The sequence below is a fragment of the Lipotes vexillifer genome, unplaced genomic scaffold (assembly GCF_000442215.2).
Source record: "Lipotes vexillifer unplaced genomic scaffold, Lipotes_vexillifer_v1.1 scaffold1261, whole genome shotgun sequence".
Lineage (NCBI taxonomy): Eukaryota > Metazoa > Chordata > Mammalia > Artiodactyla > Lipotidae > Lipotes > Lipotes vexillifer.
The window spans coordinates 321,279-337,711 of record NW_006796548.1 but is presented as its reverse complement, the minus strand read 5'-3'; the positions used below and the strand labels follow the sequence as shown (position 1 = coordinate 337,711).

Here is a 16,433-nt window from a genome sequence, read left to right as displayed (position 1 = left end):
GCATTCCTGGCATCCCTGGCCCCCCAGGCTCCATGGGCCCGCCGGGCAAGGCCGGCCACTGTAACCCCTCTGACTGCTTTGGGGCCATGCCAATGGAACAAGAGTACCCACCCATGAAGAACATGAAGGGGCCTTTTGGCTGAAATCACCATTTCCGTCAGATGAAGGACTCCACTGGGAACAAATGGCTAAAACTTATAGGATTCTGGATGGGTTGTGAATGTTTTGGGTTTTTAATTGCTATTAATATTTTTTTATCAATAAACAAAGAAACAAAACTATCTGCAATCTCACTTCCAGTGGGGTTTCTCTGGGGCTGCAGCTGCATCTCCCTGTCATCCTCCTCTTGTCACTTGGTCCCAGGGTCAAAAGAGGGCATTTCCTTCATCGTCTGTGGTCAACCAGTCAAGCTGTGGGATGCTGCTGTAGAGAGGGCCCCCAGCTCAGCTCTCCTCTCCAGATCCTTCTGAGTCAACCTTTGGGCCTCTGGACCTTGTGTCCTATCCTTCATGGCACACTTCTCCAAGTCAGAGACAGGGCATCGCTCAGCCTCTTCCCATGGGTGAGCCAAAGGCGGGTTTGAAGACCCTGCTTGCAGCTCATAAAGGCCCCTCCCTAGTTGCTTCCCTAAAGAAACCAGTGTTTGGTACCCCACCCACCTCTTCTTGGGTGTGACCCAAAGCCAATCCAGGTGCACCTTGGGAACTGCCACTTGCTGCTGAGGTGCATTCATCTGCCTGGCGGCACCTCCAAGCACGCACGGTTCTCTTCTTGCTGCTCCAGTAATTCCATGATTAGAAAGCCTGTGCAAACAGGAGGAACGATAGGTCGCAGCCCCTGGCCCAGGCAACGAGGGACTGCTGCTTCTCCAGGAAATGACATGGAAACTCCTGCCTGTACCAGTGCATGGCCCTGTCACCAGCTCTCCCGGACGGCGCATGACATCTTTTGTTATTGTTAATCTAGCTTGTGTGGTGCTTTTCCTGTACCTCTTAGTCTAGGCCTTCAGAAACAGATTGCATCAGTGCAAAGGGGTCATGGGCAAGCCACGATCAGATCTGAATTCATTGTCCTCAAAGTCCGCTGGGACTTTGGCGATCTATCTGCTGCCTCCTCCATATGTAAAAAGGCTAGGAAGAAAAAGAAAAAAAAGACAGCAAGCAAGCTTCTTCCTTTTCTGCTTTTCAGATCTCTTGTCCTGATGGGCTGGTTGCTCTGTGAGAAATCAACAGGGCACATCCAGAGGGACTTCCAAAGAAAGCCTTTTTACTGGCCCCAGCTTTCTGGAAGGTTTATTCAAGTTGGATAAACTTCAAAGGGATCACAGAGCAGGCTGAGAAATGTACCCAGAGTCCAGATGCTTATCCAAACTGCCTGAAGCCTTCAAACTGGCCGTAAAATCTCTCCTGAGTTGGCATTTCCAGCACGGTTTTGAAAATTCCCTTCTCCCATTGAGCCCCAAATACCGAGAGCTTTTCAGAACCTTCGCCCTATTTTTTTTCCTGCCAGGGGCAGAGGTGTGCCGATGGCCAGGGATATGAAATCAGGCAGACTCCTGAGCATGCCAAGTGCCTCACATGATGTTTCTAGATAAAGGAGCCAATTCTTATTTTATCTCTCACCAGCAATTCTCAGTTAACCCTGAGTCTAACATAAAACATTAAAAAGCAAACTCATCCTCTTTGCATTGAAGTAGCAGCCAGTTTGGGACAGTGGATGAGGACAGATGTTAAAGTTGGACAGTGGATGAGGACAGATGTTAAAGTGCTCCCATTGGAAGGCCAGCTTCCTCTCTGCCCAGTCTGTGAAGCACTAACCGATGATGGGCCTCATGATAAGAAGCACGTTGGTGTGAGTAGACAGAAAGGGGAGCAAGGACCAGCTGTTGAATTGAGCAGGTTGGCTTTGAAGGCCAGAGGGGGAAAATCGCTATGAGGAAACATCAAACTCAAGCCCTCTGAGGACCACCAGGGAACCGATCCTTACAGAGTAAATGATGTTTTCTTCACTTTTCTTCTTGAGTCAAATTCATACTACTCTTAGGGGGCTCTGCGACAGGCTAGGTTTAAGCTTTCATGATTTGAGTGTTTGTCTCCCTGGAGTTTGAAATTGCTGTATTCTCTTGGACCATGAAAAACCAGATGGAAAGCTGAATTTTATAGTCTCTGTTACATTGGTCAGCAAAAAAAAAAAAAATTCCATGGATTTTGCTGGTAAGTTCAGGAGCTGGGTAAGCTTTTAGAGAAAGGAAGGAGGGGTGCACCCTTTCCCCTCCTTTCAGGCAGCTCTCTCACCTTCCCGTCTGTCTTCATTTCTTAGTGTAGTTATTCCAGGCTTTGAAGGCAACACACAGATCATTCAGATTGGCAATATCTAACTTGATGAGTCCATTTCCTCTTTCTGCTTTGTGCTCGGAACTGTACCAGGCTCTGGGGATTCAGAGGCAAACTAGACAGACAGGATCCCCGCCTCCACAGTGTCTAGGGGGGGAGCGGAGAGTTAAACAAGGAGTTACAATAACGTGGGATGATGGGGCAGCACCAGGCGCCAGGGGAGCACAGAGCTGAGAGACCTAATCTTGTCTAGACAGAGATCTATGTAGGCAGAGGGAACAGCACATGTCAAGGTCCAGAGATGACTGAGGACAGCACGCTGAGTGATGAGAGACAGTGCATGTGGTTGGAATGTGGAGTGCGAGCGGGAGAGACAGTGGGAAGCAAGGGTCTCACGTGAGGCTGTGTCGAGCCAGGTTTGCCTAACAGGGAATTCTTAATTTGAGAAACCCTCTTCTCTGTAAGATGGAGAAAAGGCTGCTGCATGTTTATTCTGCAGAGAAAAATCCCTGAATTTGGTTCCTTCTGGAATTTGTCTTCTTTTCTGTCATAATGTTTTTTCCCTGTCACCAGAACTCAACAGAATCTATTTAGACTCTTCACATGTGGTCCGTTAACCCCCCTATAAGACTAGATCATTTTGTCGTTGTCTTGAATAGTTTATGGGAATAGAACGTATCAATGCAGCCTCCATATGATCCTATAATGTTAGGGGAGTGTGGCCAATTGTCTGCTGTTCTCATTTTTCTGTTAGTTCTGTGGAAAGCTAGAAATCACCCTCTGATCCAAGGCATGCAACTGGAATTTAAATTTTGGAACTGGATCTAGTCAGAATCAAAGAGAATTAATTCCATAATAATTAAGTGGGTATTGGTATTCCTTCTCAGTAAGCAATACTGGAGCTTGGTGCTGAGACAGGAGGCCTAGAGGGAATGATGTGTCTCCAGGGGTGGCCATAGTTTCCAGTGGATGGTCCTTCCATTACCAAGCTATGCCTCACCTCTAATGGATCAACCACGGGGCTTCCATGAACTCAGGAAAGTACTCTGTGCTCTAAAAAGGGCTGGAATCCAAGTTTCCCCCTTTGGCTAAAGCTGAAACAAAAACAGGAACTTCTCCACCCACCTCTGTCTGCCTCAGGTAGCTGAGGTTTTGGAAATGAGTTAATTGTTTTTCAGTCTTTGGAAGATCCTGATCACCATTTTACCCAGCCCTCTCCAAAATAAACACACCTGGTCCTGCTGCAGGTCTTCCGAGGCACAGCCCTGGACTTGGCTTTGGCTGGTCTCTGACTGCCTGAGAGACGACTTGGATACCCTTGCCCCCAAATAGCACAGACATGCAATAGAATGTCCTCGTATGGGCCCTGTGATGGGCAGAGCCCGGCGCTGGGGTATGAAATTCTCATAGCTTAATCCTCAGCCCCTAGAACAGAGCCTGGCAAATGGTGGGAACTCAACAGGTTAATATGTTTGTGGAGTAAGATGAGTGTGCCTCACACTGCTCCAGTTTGCAAGCCAGGTGTCACTCGTCTCTCTCCCTTGACCTTCAACCCAGACCGCAGGGCTTCTTCCTGAGATTTTGCAGTTCGATTCCACCAGTTTTTTGAACTGTCTGCGTGGGCGGGGGGTGGGGGGAGGCTGGTTTACAAAGGTAAAGAAGATAAGACCTACCAAGTACTGAGTAGTTAAAAGGTTGTGGGCCTGGCTTCAAATCCTGCCTTCTCCATGTCCTTCTGATAGTTGGAAGTCACTTAGCCTCTCTCAGCCTCAGCTCCTCATTATAAATGGGTAATAGTATCTATGTCAAAGGACTGTGGTAAAAAATGAAACAACACACTGAGCACAATGTTTGGCACCTAGTAAGCATTCAATACAAGATACTATACTAATAATAACTATAATAGTCATTGAACTCATGCCAGGCACTATTCTAGGCACGGAGGATAGAGGAGTGAATAAGAAAAGGACAATCCTACAATATACATGTAAACTTTAAAGAGAACAATTCAAGTAATGACAAGTGTTATGAAAGAATGAGACATAGTGATACCATAGATGACTAGAACGTGTGTAGGGGCAAAGGAGACTGTATTTGTGGTGTCAAAGAATGTCCCCCTCCCCCACCCAAGGAGGGGATATTTGAACTGAGACCTGGATGGCAAGGAGAAGCTAGCCAGTGAAGAGTCAAGGGAAGGGCATTCCAGACAGAAGGAAGAGCTAATCCAAAATCTAGAGGTGGGAATGAGCTTGGTACGTTCCAGGGGTGGAGACGAGGCCAGCATGGTTGGAGTGACCTGAGGACTCTGTGGCAGGAAGTGGGGCTGCAGATGCAGGCAGGGTCTTGGTTACGTAGGGCCATGAAGATCATAAGGATGAGTTTAGATGTTCTTATGAGTTATTGGAAGCCTCTGAAGGAGTTTAAGTCCAGGAGTGACATTATCTGATTTATATTTAAGACAATCATTCTGGCTGCCCCGTGAAAAATAGAATGTGGGGGAAAGAGTGAAAGCAGGGACGTGGATCAGGAAGCTATGGTCATGATCCAGGCCACAGATGATGGTGTCTTGGACTAGGGTGACAGTGCAAACCTGGAGAAAAGAGCAGATATGGGTCTATTTTTGAACTAGAGCACAGGGAAGTGGGAGAGTATGTGGAGAAACAGAGGCCACACAAGAATGATCCTAGGTTTCTGGCCTGAGAGGCTGGGTGGATTTTTGGAGATGAAGGAGAGGAACAGGTTTTGGGAAACATATCAAAGAGAACTCTTGTACAGGCAGGCTAGAATATAGCACAGTGACAGTACCAAGTGCACTGGGAGGCAGGCGAGAGCGTGGCTAACTCTGGAGCTGCGGGGAATGTGGGACGGCTAGATGCAGGATGGGATTGGAACTGAGCTTTGAAGGACTGGACTTGGGAGGGCTGCTGGTTCAGGGAAAGGAGTGGTTTGAGCATAAGTCTGGGCATGAACAGGTGCCATACGCTCATTTTTTCAGATCTCTTTACATACTGGTTTCTGACAGCTGAGGAAACTGAGACTCAGAAGTTAAATCACTTGCCCAAGGTCATAGAGTTAGCAAGTGGTAAAATCAAGATCCCCATTCCAAAGAAAGGGGGCTGAATGGTGGAACTGAACACAGGAGTACAGAGCAGCAGACAGGGACCGTAAGACAGGATTGAAAAAGTGAAGGTTGGGCCAAATTGTGAAGGGCCTGGGGTGACAATGCAGAGGCTGGGCCTTATTTTGCAGGTGTAGATGAAGAGGAGCCATTGTAGGCTCTCCCGTGGGCAAGCAGCATGATCAGCACCGTGATTTTGGAGTGCCTGGTGTTGACTGAAAAAAATGCACAACTTGAGAGTTGTGAGTTAAGTTTTATTCGGGGCAAAATGAGGACTACAGCCCAGGAGACGGCATTTCAGATAGATCTGAAAAACTGCTCCAAAGAGATTGGGGGGAAGATCAGTATATATGTGATTTTGGTGAAGGGGGAGTACACATAGCCAAGCACATATTTTTTGCAGAAGGTTACTGCTAGTCATGAGGGGAAGATGTCACCATGGAGGATTTTACTGCTTTTCTAGATACGAGGAGATGAAGAATTGGGCTCATAAAATCGTCTCCTGAAAATATCTATCTGAAAACCCGTTCTGCCAGTTTTTCCCAGAGCACAGAGTGCCTCATTCCTGATCTCCACTCTGAACTCCTCTCAGGGGGTGTTGAAGGTCAGCAGCTACAGCAGCTCTTAATTTGATCCTTGTAGAGGTAGATGGCAAGTGCCAATCTGTAGGTGACACTGGCGAGATGGTTAGATGGGCCAGAATGGAAAGCACCTCATAACACTATTAATTAATTTTTAAAAAATACAGGTCCTGGAGATATAATGACAAGCAAAACCTGACACAATCTGTGCCCGCATGTAAGAACTAACAAATTAAATAAGCATGCAAACAAGTGGAGAGCCTGAACCATGAACAGGCAAGTACATGACTATGAGGTCACTTAGTAACCAGGATTTTACTTACTTTGGCACCAGTCCTCAAGACTTCCCTGAGAACTGGGACATTCACTGACCCCAGTTCTAGGTTACACTCTGCCCCTAACCCATACTGAACGAGGGCAAGTCACTGCTTCTCTGGACCTCAGTTTCCCCATTTATGAAAGAAGGGGCCCTAGATGATCTAATTTCCCTCCCATTCTGACGGTTTGGAATTTTCCTGTCCAAACACCATAGATCCCACTCCAAAGCTGCTAACTGACACGTGGTGCCTGACATTCTTGCCCTTGCCTCTAGCCTTCCCCGGAGGCCTCCATCTGTTCCCCGTCGTCACGGTAACCCCCTGGGCCTTCCTCAGCTGGAAACTTTGAGTGACGACAGCAACTACGCCACTATCATGCGTCCCATTTGCCAGGTTAAAACATGGCCACCACTGCAACACACCACCCAAGCTTCGCCCTAAATACCCGGGCCCGACCAGCCCTGGAGCCTACTCTAGGGCAGGAAAGAGAGGAACAGGTGCGCCAGTACAGCGAAGAAGATTTCTGGGAACGTCTCCGAATCCCTAGCTTCTCTGGCGTCTCTGGGAGGCACCAAATCGCCGCCTTATAGCGTCACTTCCGTCGACCCATGCGCCTAGGATTGATAGTTGCGGACATCCAATCAGAATAGGTCCCGCCCCCACGCCCAGGAGGAGGCGGGTTTGAGACGGAAAGTCCCGCCCCACGGCGACGTGAGACGTCAGAGTCGCCATGGCCAGCTACCCGTACGGGCAGGTGAGTGTGTGAGGGGCGGGCGAATCCAAGTGGGTGCCTCGCCAAGTCCAGGCCCGGGATCCCCTGCTTCTCTTTCTCCCCGCCTCCTCCGCGCCTTTCCCACGCTGAGGTTGGCTTCAACGAGGTTTCGCGCAGGAGAGAAGGGAAAAGGGATGGTCGGTCGCGCCTGGCTCACGTCACGCAGGACTGCACGTCTGGGAGGTCGTGTCGCGCCCCCTTTGACGTCGTGCACGGGAAGATTTGGGGTTCTTGGACCCCACAGAGTCAGACTGGGCTTGGCCTGGGCCCCATATTTTCCCAGGATCCCGCTGGGGCCGCAGGCGGGGTCATCAACGCCAACAGAACGTTTAGAGCGCTGGTTCTGTCGGTATCTTTTGGGGAGTTGATAAAAATACACCCTTGACGTACTGCATCTGAATAATCAGGAGAACCTGTGGGTTTAGCAGGCTGCGCAAACGAGCTTGTTCGACTACTGACTGAGTCCAACACTTCCATTTCACACACAGGAAAGCGAAACCCAAGGAGACATGGAATTTATTTGAAGTCACCAGGCAGTTAGGCAGCAGAGCCCGGAGCTGTCAGCAAATGCCTTTTCCCCACTTGCCAGCCCATCTTGATCCAGGCAAGAACACCACAGCAAGGCGATTCTGTGGCCAGAATCCGTTGTTGGCTAACAAGAGCGTTAGAGTAGTGAAGTGCAGTCTGGAGTCAGAGGAAGGTTCACACCTTGGCTCCATCACTTAAATAGTTTTGAGCCATTGAGCCCTTTCTGAGCTGAAGTTTCCTCTTCTGTAAAATAGGGCCAAATGATAGGATCTACTTCATAGAGCTGTTATGAAGAGTAATGAAGTGATGCTTGTAAAGCATTTGGTACTGTGAAGAGTGTGACAGGTGTTACCTTTTAGTATTTTGATTTTTACTAGATTCCTTGAAGGCCAGTGCTGGAAGGGTCCTCAGAAGAGTCCCTTCGTTTTAGCTCAGAGAGGGCTCCTGAGTTGCCTAAGATCACACTAATTTAGGAGATAAAACCCATGCAGGAAAAATTGGAAAACAAGGTCACATGGGATATTGCTAAGCGCTGGGCTGAGTGTAATCACATATCAGAAGATGTGGCAAGAGCCCTCGTAGGGAGTGCAGCCCTGTACAGTTTTTGCACACAGTATTTAGACAGCCGTTATCTCAATCATGAAGGCTCTGTAAGCAGGCTAGCAGGGATTATTCCCCCAATTTATAGCTGAGGAATAAGCCCAAAGAGGTTAAGTGGCTTGCCCAAGGTCACACATAGCAAGTGAGGGAGTGCCCATGCTAGAACTTAGAGTTTCTATCATTGCATACTTAGCAGAGGTAGGAAGGAGAGGCCAGCCTGGGCTGGGGTTAGGAGGAAGTATAACCTGGCAGTGTTTCCCAAGCTCAGTTGCATTTGCTGAGGCTTGTGAATGTTAATAAGTATTGCTAATAAAGGAGTATTCTGTGGTTAAATAAGGTTGGGAAATACACTGTTAAATACAGCTTAATGAGTTTTGTTAACCTGTAAACCACAGGCCATCTCAGAATTCTTAATTTGTTAATAGACATTGTAAATTTGCCAGAGAGGGATAGAATATGAAGTGTTTCTTAAACTTACTTAACTATGGAACCCCCCACCCCACTTACATGACATAAGTCTGGTCATATGTTGGTGACACTGGTATTCTTGAGGAACACAGTTTGGGAAAACATTGCCATAGTACATTGTTTCTCAGTGGATGGTCTATATCAGAATCACCTAGGAGCTTGTTAAAAAAGCACATTTTGGGGTTCCACCTCAGACCTGTACCCAGGAAAGGCCCAAGCATCTACATTTTAATAAGCTTCTGGAGACAATTTGTATGCATCCTAGAAGCAGTGACTTGGAAATTGAGCCTGAACTTCCAGGTTAGACAGAACTGGGCTAGAATCCTAATTCTATTTAATAGTTATACGCCCTTGGACAAATCATCTAAGGGCTCTGAGCCTCGGTTTCTTCACTTGTAAAGAGGGAGGAATAGTACTTCATAGGGCTGAAAAGAGGATGAAATATGATAAAGCCTGTAGGGAGCTTGGCACATTGCTGATACCTAGCGTGTGCCAGAGCGTGCTGGCATAGCTCTTGCTGCTGTGGTCACTGTTATCATGCCGTGCTGCCTGGGCTTATGCTCAGTGAAATATTGAAAAGGAGCACAGAGGGGAATGTGTCTCTAGTAGAGGAAGAAATGCTTGTCTCCCATCATACCTTCTTCGTTCCTCCTATCCAGCTCCTGGTCCACAGTGTTCCAAGAAAAGAAGTGGGTTGTCTGAAAGCATCCAAAGGCTTAGTCAGTGCTGCCTCCCCTCCACCCAGTACATAGCCCTGGAGGATTCCAGCCTCTTGTTAGGAGTCAAAACTCCTGTAATTTTCTGCTGCATCCTGCCCCAGGGTCCTCAAGCATGGACTGGGTGTTGGAGGAGTAAAACTCAAGTACCCTTTGGTGCTGTGGGGGAGCCAGCCTGATGGATTTCAGTGCTTAAGAGCTTGGTCTCTGAGGCCAGATAGATTTGGCTTCAAATCCTTGCTCTGCCATTTCCTTGCAGAAATTTCTTGCAGAAGTCTGAGGCTCGGTTTCCCCCTTTTTAAAAATGGGGTGATGAGAGTACCTACCTCAAGGGTTACTGCAAAGATTAAATGAGATAATCCACATAAAGTGCTTGATATGGTGTTTGGCATGTAGTAAATACTCCAAGGGGAAGAGTGATACAGACACGTAAATTGTAGAATCTGTGCGATGAGCATTAAATGGGAATAAGTGTCAGGCTAGCACAGGAGGGACCCCTAGCTTAGTCTTGAGGGAAGGAAGTCTTGTTAAAGGAGGTGACATTTAAGCCAAAAACCGAATCTCCAGTAGGAGTTAGCTGGGTGAAGAAAGGCATGGTATTCCAGTGGAGGGAATAGTATTCACAAAGGCCAGGAAGCAAGTAAGAGAGCCCAGTATTTTGGAAGAGTTTAAGGAGATCAGTCTAGTTGCAGTGAAGAGGAGGGGGGGAAAGGGTAACAAGACCAGAAAGGCAAGCAAGGACCAGATCCTAAAGGGCATTATGTGCCTTTTTGAGGAGTGTGGACTTCATCCTGAGAGTTGTTGGGGAGCTCCTGAAGAGTTTTCTCCCATTCGTGCTTTGAGCTGTGACCGTGGGGCACTGTCAGGGGGTGTTGAAGCAAGAGAGACAAGGCAGGGAGACCAGTTTCAAAGCTGTTGAAGTAATCGAGGTGAGAGAACAGTGACCTGGTGAACATGGAGCTGGGAGGTAGAAGTGAGAAAACTTGGTGCCTAATGGAGGTGACGGAGGAGAGGAAAGAGGAGGTGTCCAGGAGGGCATCAGGGTTTCCCTTCACTGCAGTGGGAGCACAGAAGGAGGAATAGATTTGGACGGGAGGTCCAGGAGGTTGTTGGATATGAGGTCTGCAGCTCATGAGAGTTGAAGCTGGAGAGAAAGATTTTGGAGTGTCAGCACAGAGGTGGTAATTGAAGTCTTGGGACAGTTCTTGGCTCGCTGTTTATTGGCTGCAGATTTCTGACCTTTAAATATTTTAGGAGGTTCTGCTGGTGAATGCCCAAACCACTCCTTCTGTAGTCTTGTGATTGTTTAACCCCTTAGAATGGGCTCTAACCTCCTCCAGCGGGCTGGGGGTTAGCTCCAGAGCACAGGCTTGTGTTTGCAACACGGCCTTGTGTTTGAAACACAGGCTTGTGTTTCCCCTCAGTACTCAGCGTGGACCAACCTTGGACACCTCTGGGCTTCACAAGGGTCTTGGGGTAGAAGAATGAGCCCTCAGAGCCAAAAGAAAATGTAAGACTTTCTGAGTGGGTTATTTGGGAGGGGGTGAACTCCCCACCACTTGCAGGAATGTAAACAGAGATTCCAGATGGTGCTGCAGAGATTCCATCATCGACTGAGAGGTTGGACTGGGAGGTCTTTGGGGTCTCTTACAATACTGTGGCTCTCGAATTGGGTCTAGGTGCGGGGGTGAAAACAGAATAAGATTCTTCTGAGTCTCCCTAATTTCTGGGCTTGAAGCCTCTGAAAGATTACCTAATCCAACCCTTTCCCCTTCAACCCCTTCCACTGTAGAAATCCATCATATCTGACACATATATTTAGGACAGTCTCTGGCACTAGCACATGGTAGACACTCACTCATTTATTGGTGAACACCCAGAAGAGGGTAGAGTGGTGGAGTCATGCAGACCCTGTTTTGAAGCTTACCAGTTCTAGCTGCGTCATCACAGGCACATGATTAAACTCTGCACCTTAATTTTCTCATCTGTAAAATGGGGACATAGCACTTACCTCATAGGACTGAGGATCAGTGAGAGCCTTAATAAAATGTTAATTGCCCCTTCCCCCCACCCAAATTTATCAAATGTAATTTATTTGCAATCAGTAAAGACCTAGGGTTAGTTTTCTGTAATGTTTTGCAAACCATGATTGCTGAACTCTTCGTTTTTTTTTTTTTTTTTTTTTTTTGACATTCTTGTGTTTATCAGCTTGAAATGCTCTTGGAAAAACTCTTCAGAGGGTTGGCAAATGGCATGGAGTAATATAAAAGAACATGGAATCAGGGACTCTGGTTTTCATTTCTGGTTCAGACATTTACTAACAACTCAGTGTCCCTGGGAACCCTCTTCCCCAGCCTGGATTCTTGTGGTTTTACTTTCTTCGTCCTCTGGTGCAAGCTAGAAACCTGAGTCATTCTAAACACTTCCCTTTCCTCACTGCCCCCTCCATCGCTTCTCTAACCTAATTAGTTGCCAAGTCATGTCTAGTCTATCTCTGAAATAGCTTCAGAATCCATCCCGTTCTCTCTGAGTCTGCTGTCTGGTTCAAGCCCTGCCTGTCCAGCACCTGGGCTGCCGCCTCCCCCACTAGTTCATCCTTCACGCCCGATGCTGCTTAGTTCTCTAAACAAGGCCCGATCACATTTCTTCCCTGTTGGAAACCCTTCTGTAGCGCTCTGTTTCCTCCAGCATAAAGCTCCAAATCTTTTGAGTGGTATTCATTTGTTCACATTTTTATGGTGGCTTGCCGGTGCCAGGCTCTGTGCTGGACCCTGGGCTACCGTGATGAATGAGGCCCACTGTCTGCCCCTGGGGAGCTCACTGTTGTGTGACAGAGAGAAACTGCTCTAAGATGCATCAGCTAACTGAAATGCAGCAGGACAGGTGATAAGACAAGGAGCATGTAAAGAGCTTGCCTTTCTGAGTTCACTCTGCGTTCTTGCCCCAGCCCCCTGCTTTTTAGCCCACTCCCTGACTACTCCATCCTCGCTCATAGGTCTGTGCGTTTGTCTTTCTTCTTCCATCTGGAATGTCCTTTACTGCCTTCCTTTTGGAGAATGCCTGTGCATCCTTCAGTGCCAGTTCCAGTATTACTCCTGCCTCTTCCAGGAAGCCTTCCTTGACCCACTGCCTACATGTGTTCATTTGATTGCTCACTTATCATTTGACAAACAGAACCAATTCCTCTGCCCATGCCTTCTTAATAGCATTTAAGTAGATTTTTCTGATGACACTGATCAGATTGTATCATAATTATCTGGGGCTCCTCAAGGCCAGGCCCTGTTTAGTTTTGTGCCCCCAGGCCTAGCACAGAGCCTAACACAACATTGTTGCTCTGTAAATGCTTGCTGAATGAATGAAGTCTTTTAACAGTTGTGCACCTCAGTTTCTTCATCTGAAAATAGGCCTACTAATACCTTCCTTTTTTCTGTTGGAGGATTGTTGGCAGAATTTTGCCAGTAGCATTTGTATGTATGTGAAAGTGCTTTGTAAACTGTACACGTAAGGGCTTTAATGCAGGGCAGAAAGGAAAGGGTTTAGTTGTGGCCAGGCTGCACCAGACCCCTGGATTGTGATAGGACCAAGGTCAGAAGACCGGCCGGCAGCACTAGCTTGGTTGTCGTGGGGTCGTTTCCTGGGGGAAGGGCTGTGCCTCAGGTGTCCTTAGCCAGGAACTGTTGATGGCTTTGCTCCCACGACTTCTTGTGGAGCAGCAACTTCCTGGCTTGGTGTCCAGCCTGTTCTTCGGGTGTGCCCAGACTCTGCAGAGTCCCCATCCCCTTTTCTAGCCTACACTGGAATCCTGTGCCCTATCACTTAAGGAAAGAGCACCGTGGCAGGAGATGGTGGGAGTCAGTGGACTGGGATGTGGACGGGGAGTGATCTGCCTCTGCCTTCAGCTCACAGTGTTTCTTAAGCCAGTCTCTTCCCCTCACCTGGCCTTAGTTTCCTGTCTGTAAACTGAAGGGGTTAGGTTGAAGAGGTCTTCTGGGCACCTCTCCCATCACACCTCTCCAGCTCCCTTGGGAGTCTTTATTATTCTTTAAGTCCTAATCCAAATGCTGCTCTCTCCTGGAAACCCTCCCCGATCTCACTCTCCTTTGTGGTCCCATGGCACATGGCTTATGTGTCCATTTTAAACACCTGTTTCCTTATGCTGTTTTGTTAAATGTTACAGAGTGTGTTTCAGTGCCTCTCCTATTAACTGAGCTCCTTTGAACATTTCACTCTCCTTTATACACACCCCCCGCCCCAAGAGTTTACCTGGCCCAGGGCTTTGCTGATAGTAATAATAATAATTAATATAACAGTAGAGCTATGATTTATGCTGGACGCTGTTGTAAGAACTGTTTCTTGTATTAATGGTTTTCAAACTGCCTTTTGAATCACTGGGGGGCTTCTGCAGGGCTCACTCACAGCCTAGCAAGGGAGGGGCCTATGTGGTCAGGGCTCTGGGACCCCCACCTCCAACCAGAGCAACTTTCTCTTGCCAGTTTTTAAATATTTTTATTCATCAAAAGGTTCTTTAGGGAATTCCCTGGTGGTCCAGTGGTTAGGATTTGGCGCTTTCACTGCCATAGCCCGGGTTCAGTCCCTGGTTGGGGAACTAACATCCTGCAAGCCGCGTGGCCAAAGGCGGGGGGCAAAAAAAAAAAAGGGGGGGGGGATGGGGTTCTTTAGCTAAAAATTTAACTAACAAAATTCTGCTGTATACATTTCTTGTAATCTGCAGAACAATTCAGTGAGGCAGGGATTATTACATTTTACTTGTGAGGAAACAGGCCACTGATCCATGGTCATGAGCTCAGCTGATGAGAGCAGAGTTTTGAATTGAGATTTGCCTGTGACTTCATTATCTGTGAAGCAGTCTTGCTACGAGCTGTGGCAGCTTCCAGGGCAGAAGAGCATCCACGATGCTGAGTGGGGAAGGTGGAAGGGCGTGCTTCCTGCCCTGCCTCAAGAAGCCCCTCCTCCCCGAGCAAGCAGACTCTCTTGAGATGAAGTGTGACTTTGGCCTTAGCCTTGAGGGTAACTGTCCTGGAAGCTATCAAACACAATTAAAAGAGGAAATCCAGGCTCGTACTGGCTAGGCCACTGGTGTGCCTTACAGGTTGATCTAAAACGTGTCCAGATGGTACCATCCTCACAATGCTCGGAGCTGGGCGCAGTTGCTCTCTGTGCCCTTGAGCTCACTGCAGATGTGTTGAGGCTGTGGTCCACTAGGCAATTTAGGGAGATGGAGCCGAACACTCTGAGCCTCAGGGGTCCCTGGCTAGTGGCGTGGGGACAGGGACAAGAGAGGGAGGAGTGCTCCCATGTATGCTCTACTGTTTACATGGCCTGGGCTTAGGAGCCAGGAGACCTGGATTCTGGCCCCAGCCCCTCCACATGGTTGTTGTGTGATTTTTCTGGACTTGAGTTTCCTCCTCCATAGAAGAGTCCTACTATTAATAGTTACTGTGTATTGAGTGCTTACTTTGTGTGAGGGCCTGTGTCAGAGCCCTTTACGTGACTGGCCTCATTTCATTCACATACTAACCTGGAGGTAGGCAGGCACTCTTAGAGCCAAGGATATTTAGGCTTAGAGAGGGTAAGTCATTAGACCAGTTAGTAAGTGGCAGACCGCAAGCTTGAACTGGTCTTTTTCACTCTTAACCATGGGCCTATATTGCCTTAGGAATAGGGTCTTGCCTACCTGTCTCACAGAGCCATGAATGAGGCTGGGGAAATGGTTTTGCATCATGAGCTAGAGCACGGTAAGGAAGACATGCTGTGGATGAATCCGTGCTATAGATACATCATTTGTGACTGACGAGAGTCAGGGGCATGGGCTGGAGATCACATTTGCTCTGTGAATTCTGCAGATAGAGATGGGGGTACCACAGGGTGTGGATTTGGAATTCAGTTTGATTAATTTGCCCGCTCATTCATACAGTAAATATTTATTGAGCATCTGTTCTGCACTGGGGGCTGGGGATAAAGGGATAAAGTGGCAAACCAGACATGATACCAGCCCTTGTGGATACCCTTGGTGTGCAGGGAAGGGCAGCCAGGAGGGCAGGTTTCCAGCCCTACCTCTGCAGGTCAGTGGCAATGTGACCTTGGGTAAGTTGTATCTCCTCCAGAAGCCTCAGGTTCCCCATCTGAGCAATGGGGTCATGATTCCAGTCCAGTTCAGCCCATAGGATCAGTTGAAATAAAGGCAGTGGCAGTGCCTTATAACTGTAAAGTTCCATACTGTGGCTAGTTTCTGGCCCTGTCATTCTGACTGATATCTTGCTCTTCTTGCAGGGCTGCCCAGGAGCTGGAGGACAAGCACCCGGAGCCCCTCCGGGTAGCTACTACCCCGGACTGCCCCATGCTGGAGGGCAGTATGCTAGCGGGGTACCCCCTGGTGGCGGATATGGAGGTCCTGCCCCTGGAGGGCCTTACGGACCACCAGCTGGTGGAGGGCCCTATGCACACCCCAACCCTGGGGGGCTCCCTTCTGGAACTCCGGGAGGACCGTATGGTGGTGCGGCCCCAGGGGGCCCCTATGGACCACCACCTCCAAATTCCTATGGTGCCCAGCATCCCGGGCCTTATGGACAGGGAACACCTCCTCCAGGTAAGTAGGGATCTTGGACTCCAGGTGCCTCTGACCTTGTTCTGAGTTATCCGGGGCCCTTCCTTGCCCTCCTTGTGGATGTGTAGGCAGCCTGGTCTCCGGCACCTTAGCATCTTGTCTCTAGCTTAGCTTGCATTAGCAGAATGAGAAGTCTGTTAGTTAGCTTTGCTGTGGTAACAACTCCTAAATCTCTGGCTTACAATGGCAAATGTTTATTTCTGTTCCTTGCTCACACTTATTTACTCTTGGTTACATGTCGGCAGCTGCAGGCTTGGCTGCTGAGGTTCTGCTCCACGTGTCTTTTCTTTCCAGGATCCAGGCTGGAGGAGCAGCCCCTATTTGGGATATACTGTTTGTGTGGCAGACAAAAAGAGCAGGAGGACTAGCAGGAAT

At 48.3% G+C, this 16,433-nt stretch overlaps 2 protein-coding genes across 2 annotated transcripts in view; both read left to right on the top strand.

Annotated features, from left to right (window-relative positions):
• Window positions 1-143, top strand: part of COL16A1 (collagen type XVI alpha 1 chain) — a 50,220-nt gene extending 50,077 nt beyond the window's left edge. The window contains exon 71 of the mRNA XM_007468654.1: window positions 1-143. Coding sequence (XP_007468716.1) covers window positions 1-143 — 143 coding nt within the window.
• A 6,930-nt stretch (window positions 144-7,073) lies between these two features.
• Window positions 7,074-16,433, top strand: part of PEF1 (penta-EF-hand domain containing 1) — a 16,984-nt gene continuing 7,624 nt past the window's right edge. Inside the window, exons 1-2 of the mRNA XM_007468653.1 lie at window positions 7,074-7,103; window positions 15,725-16,040. Coding sequence (XP_007468715.1) covers window positions 7,080-7,103; window positions 15,725-16,040 — 340 coding nt within the window. The 5' untranslated portion in view covers window positions 7,074-7,079. The remainder of the gene's footprint in view (window positions 7,104-15,724; window positions 16,041-16,433) is intronic.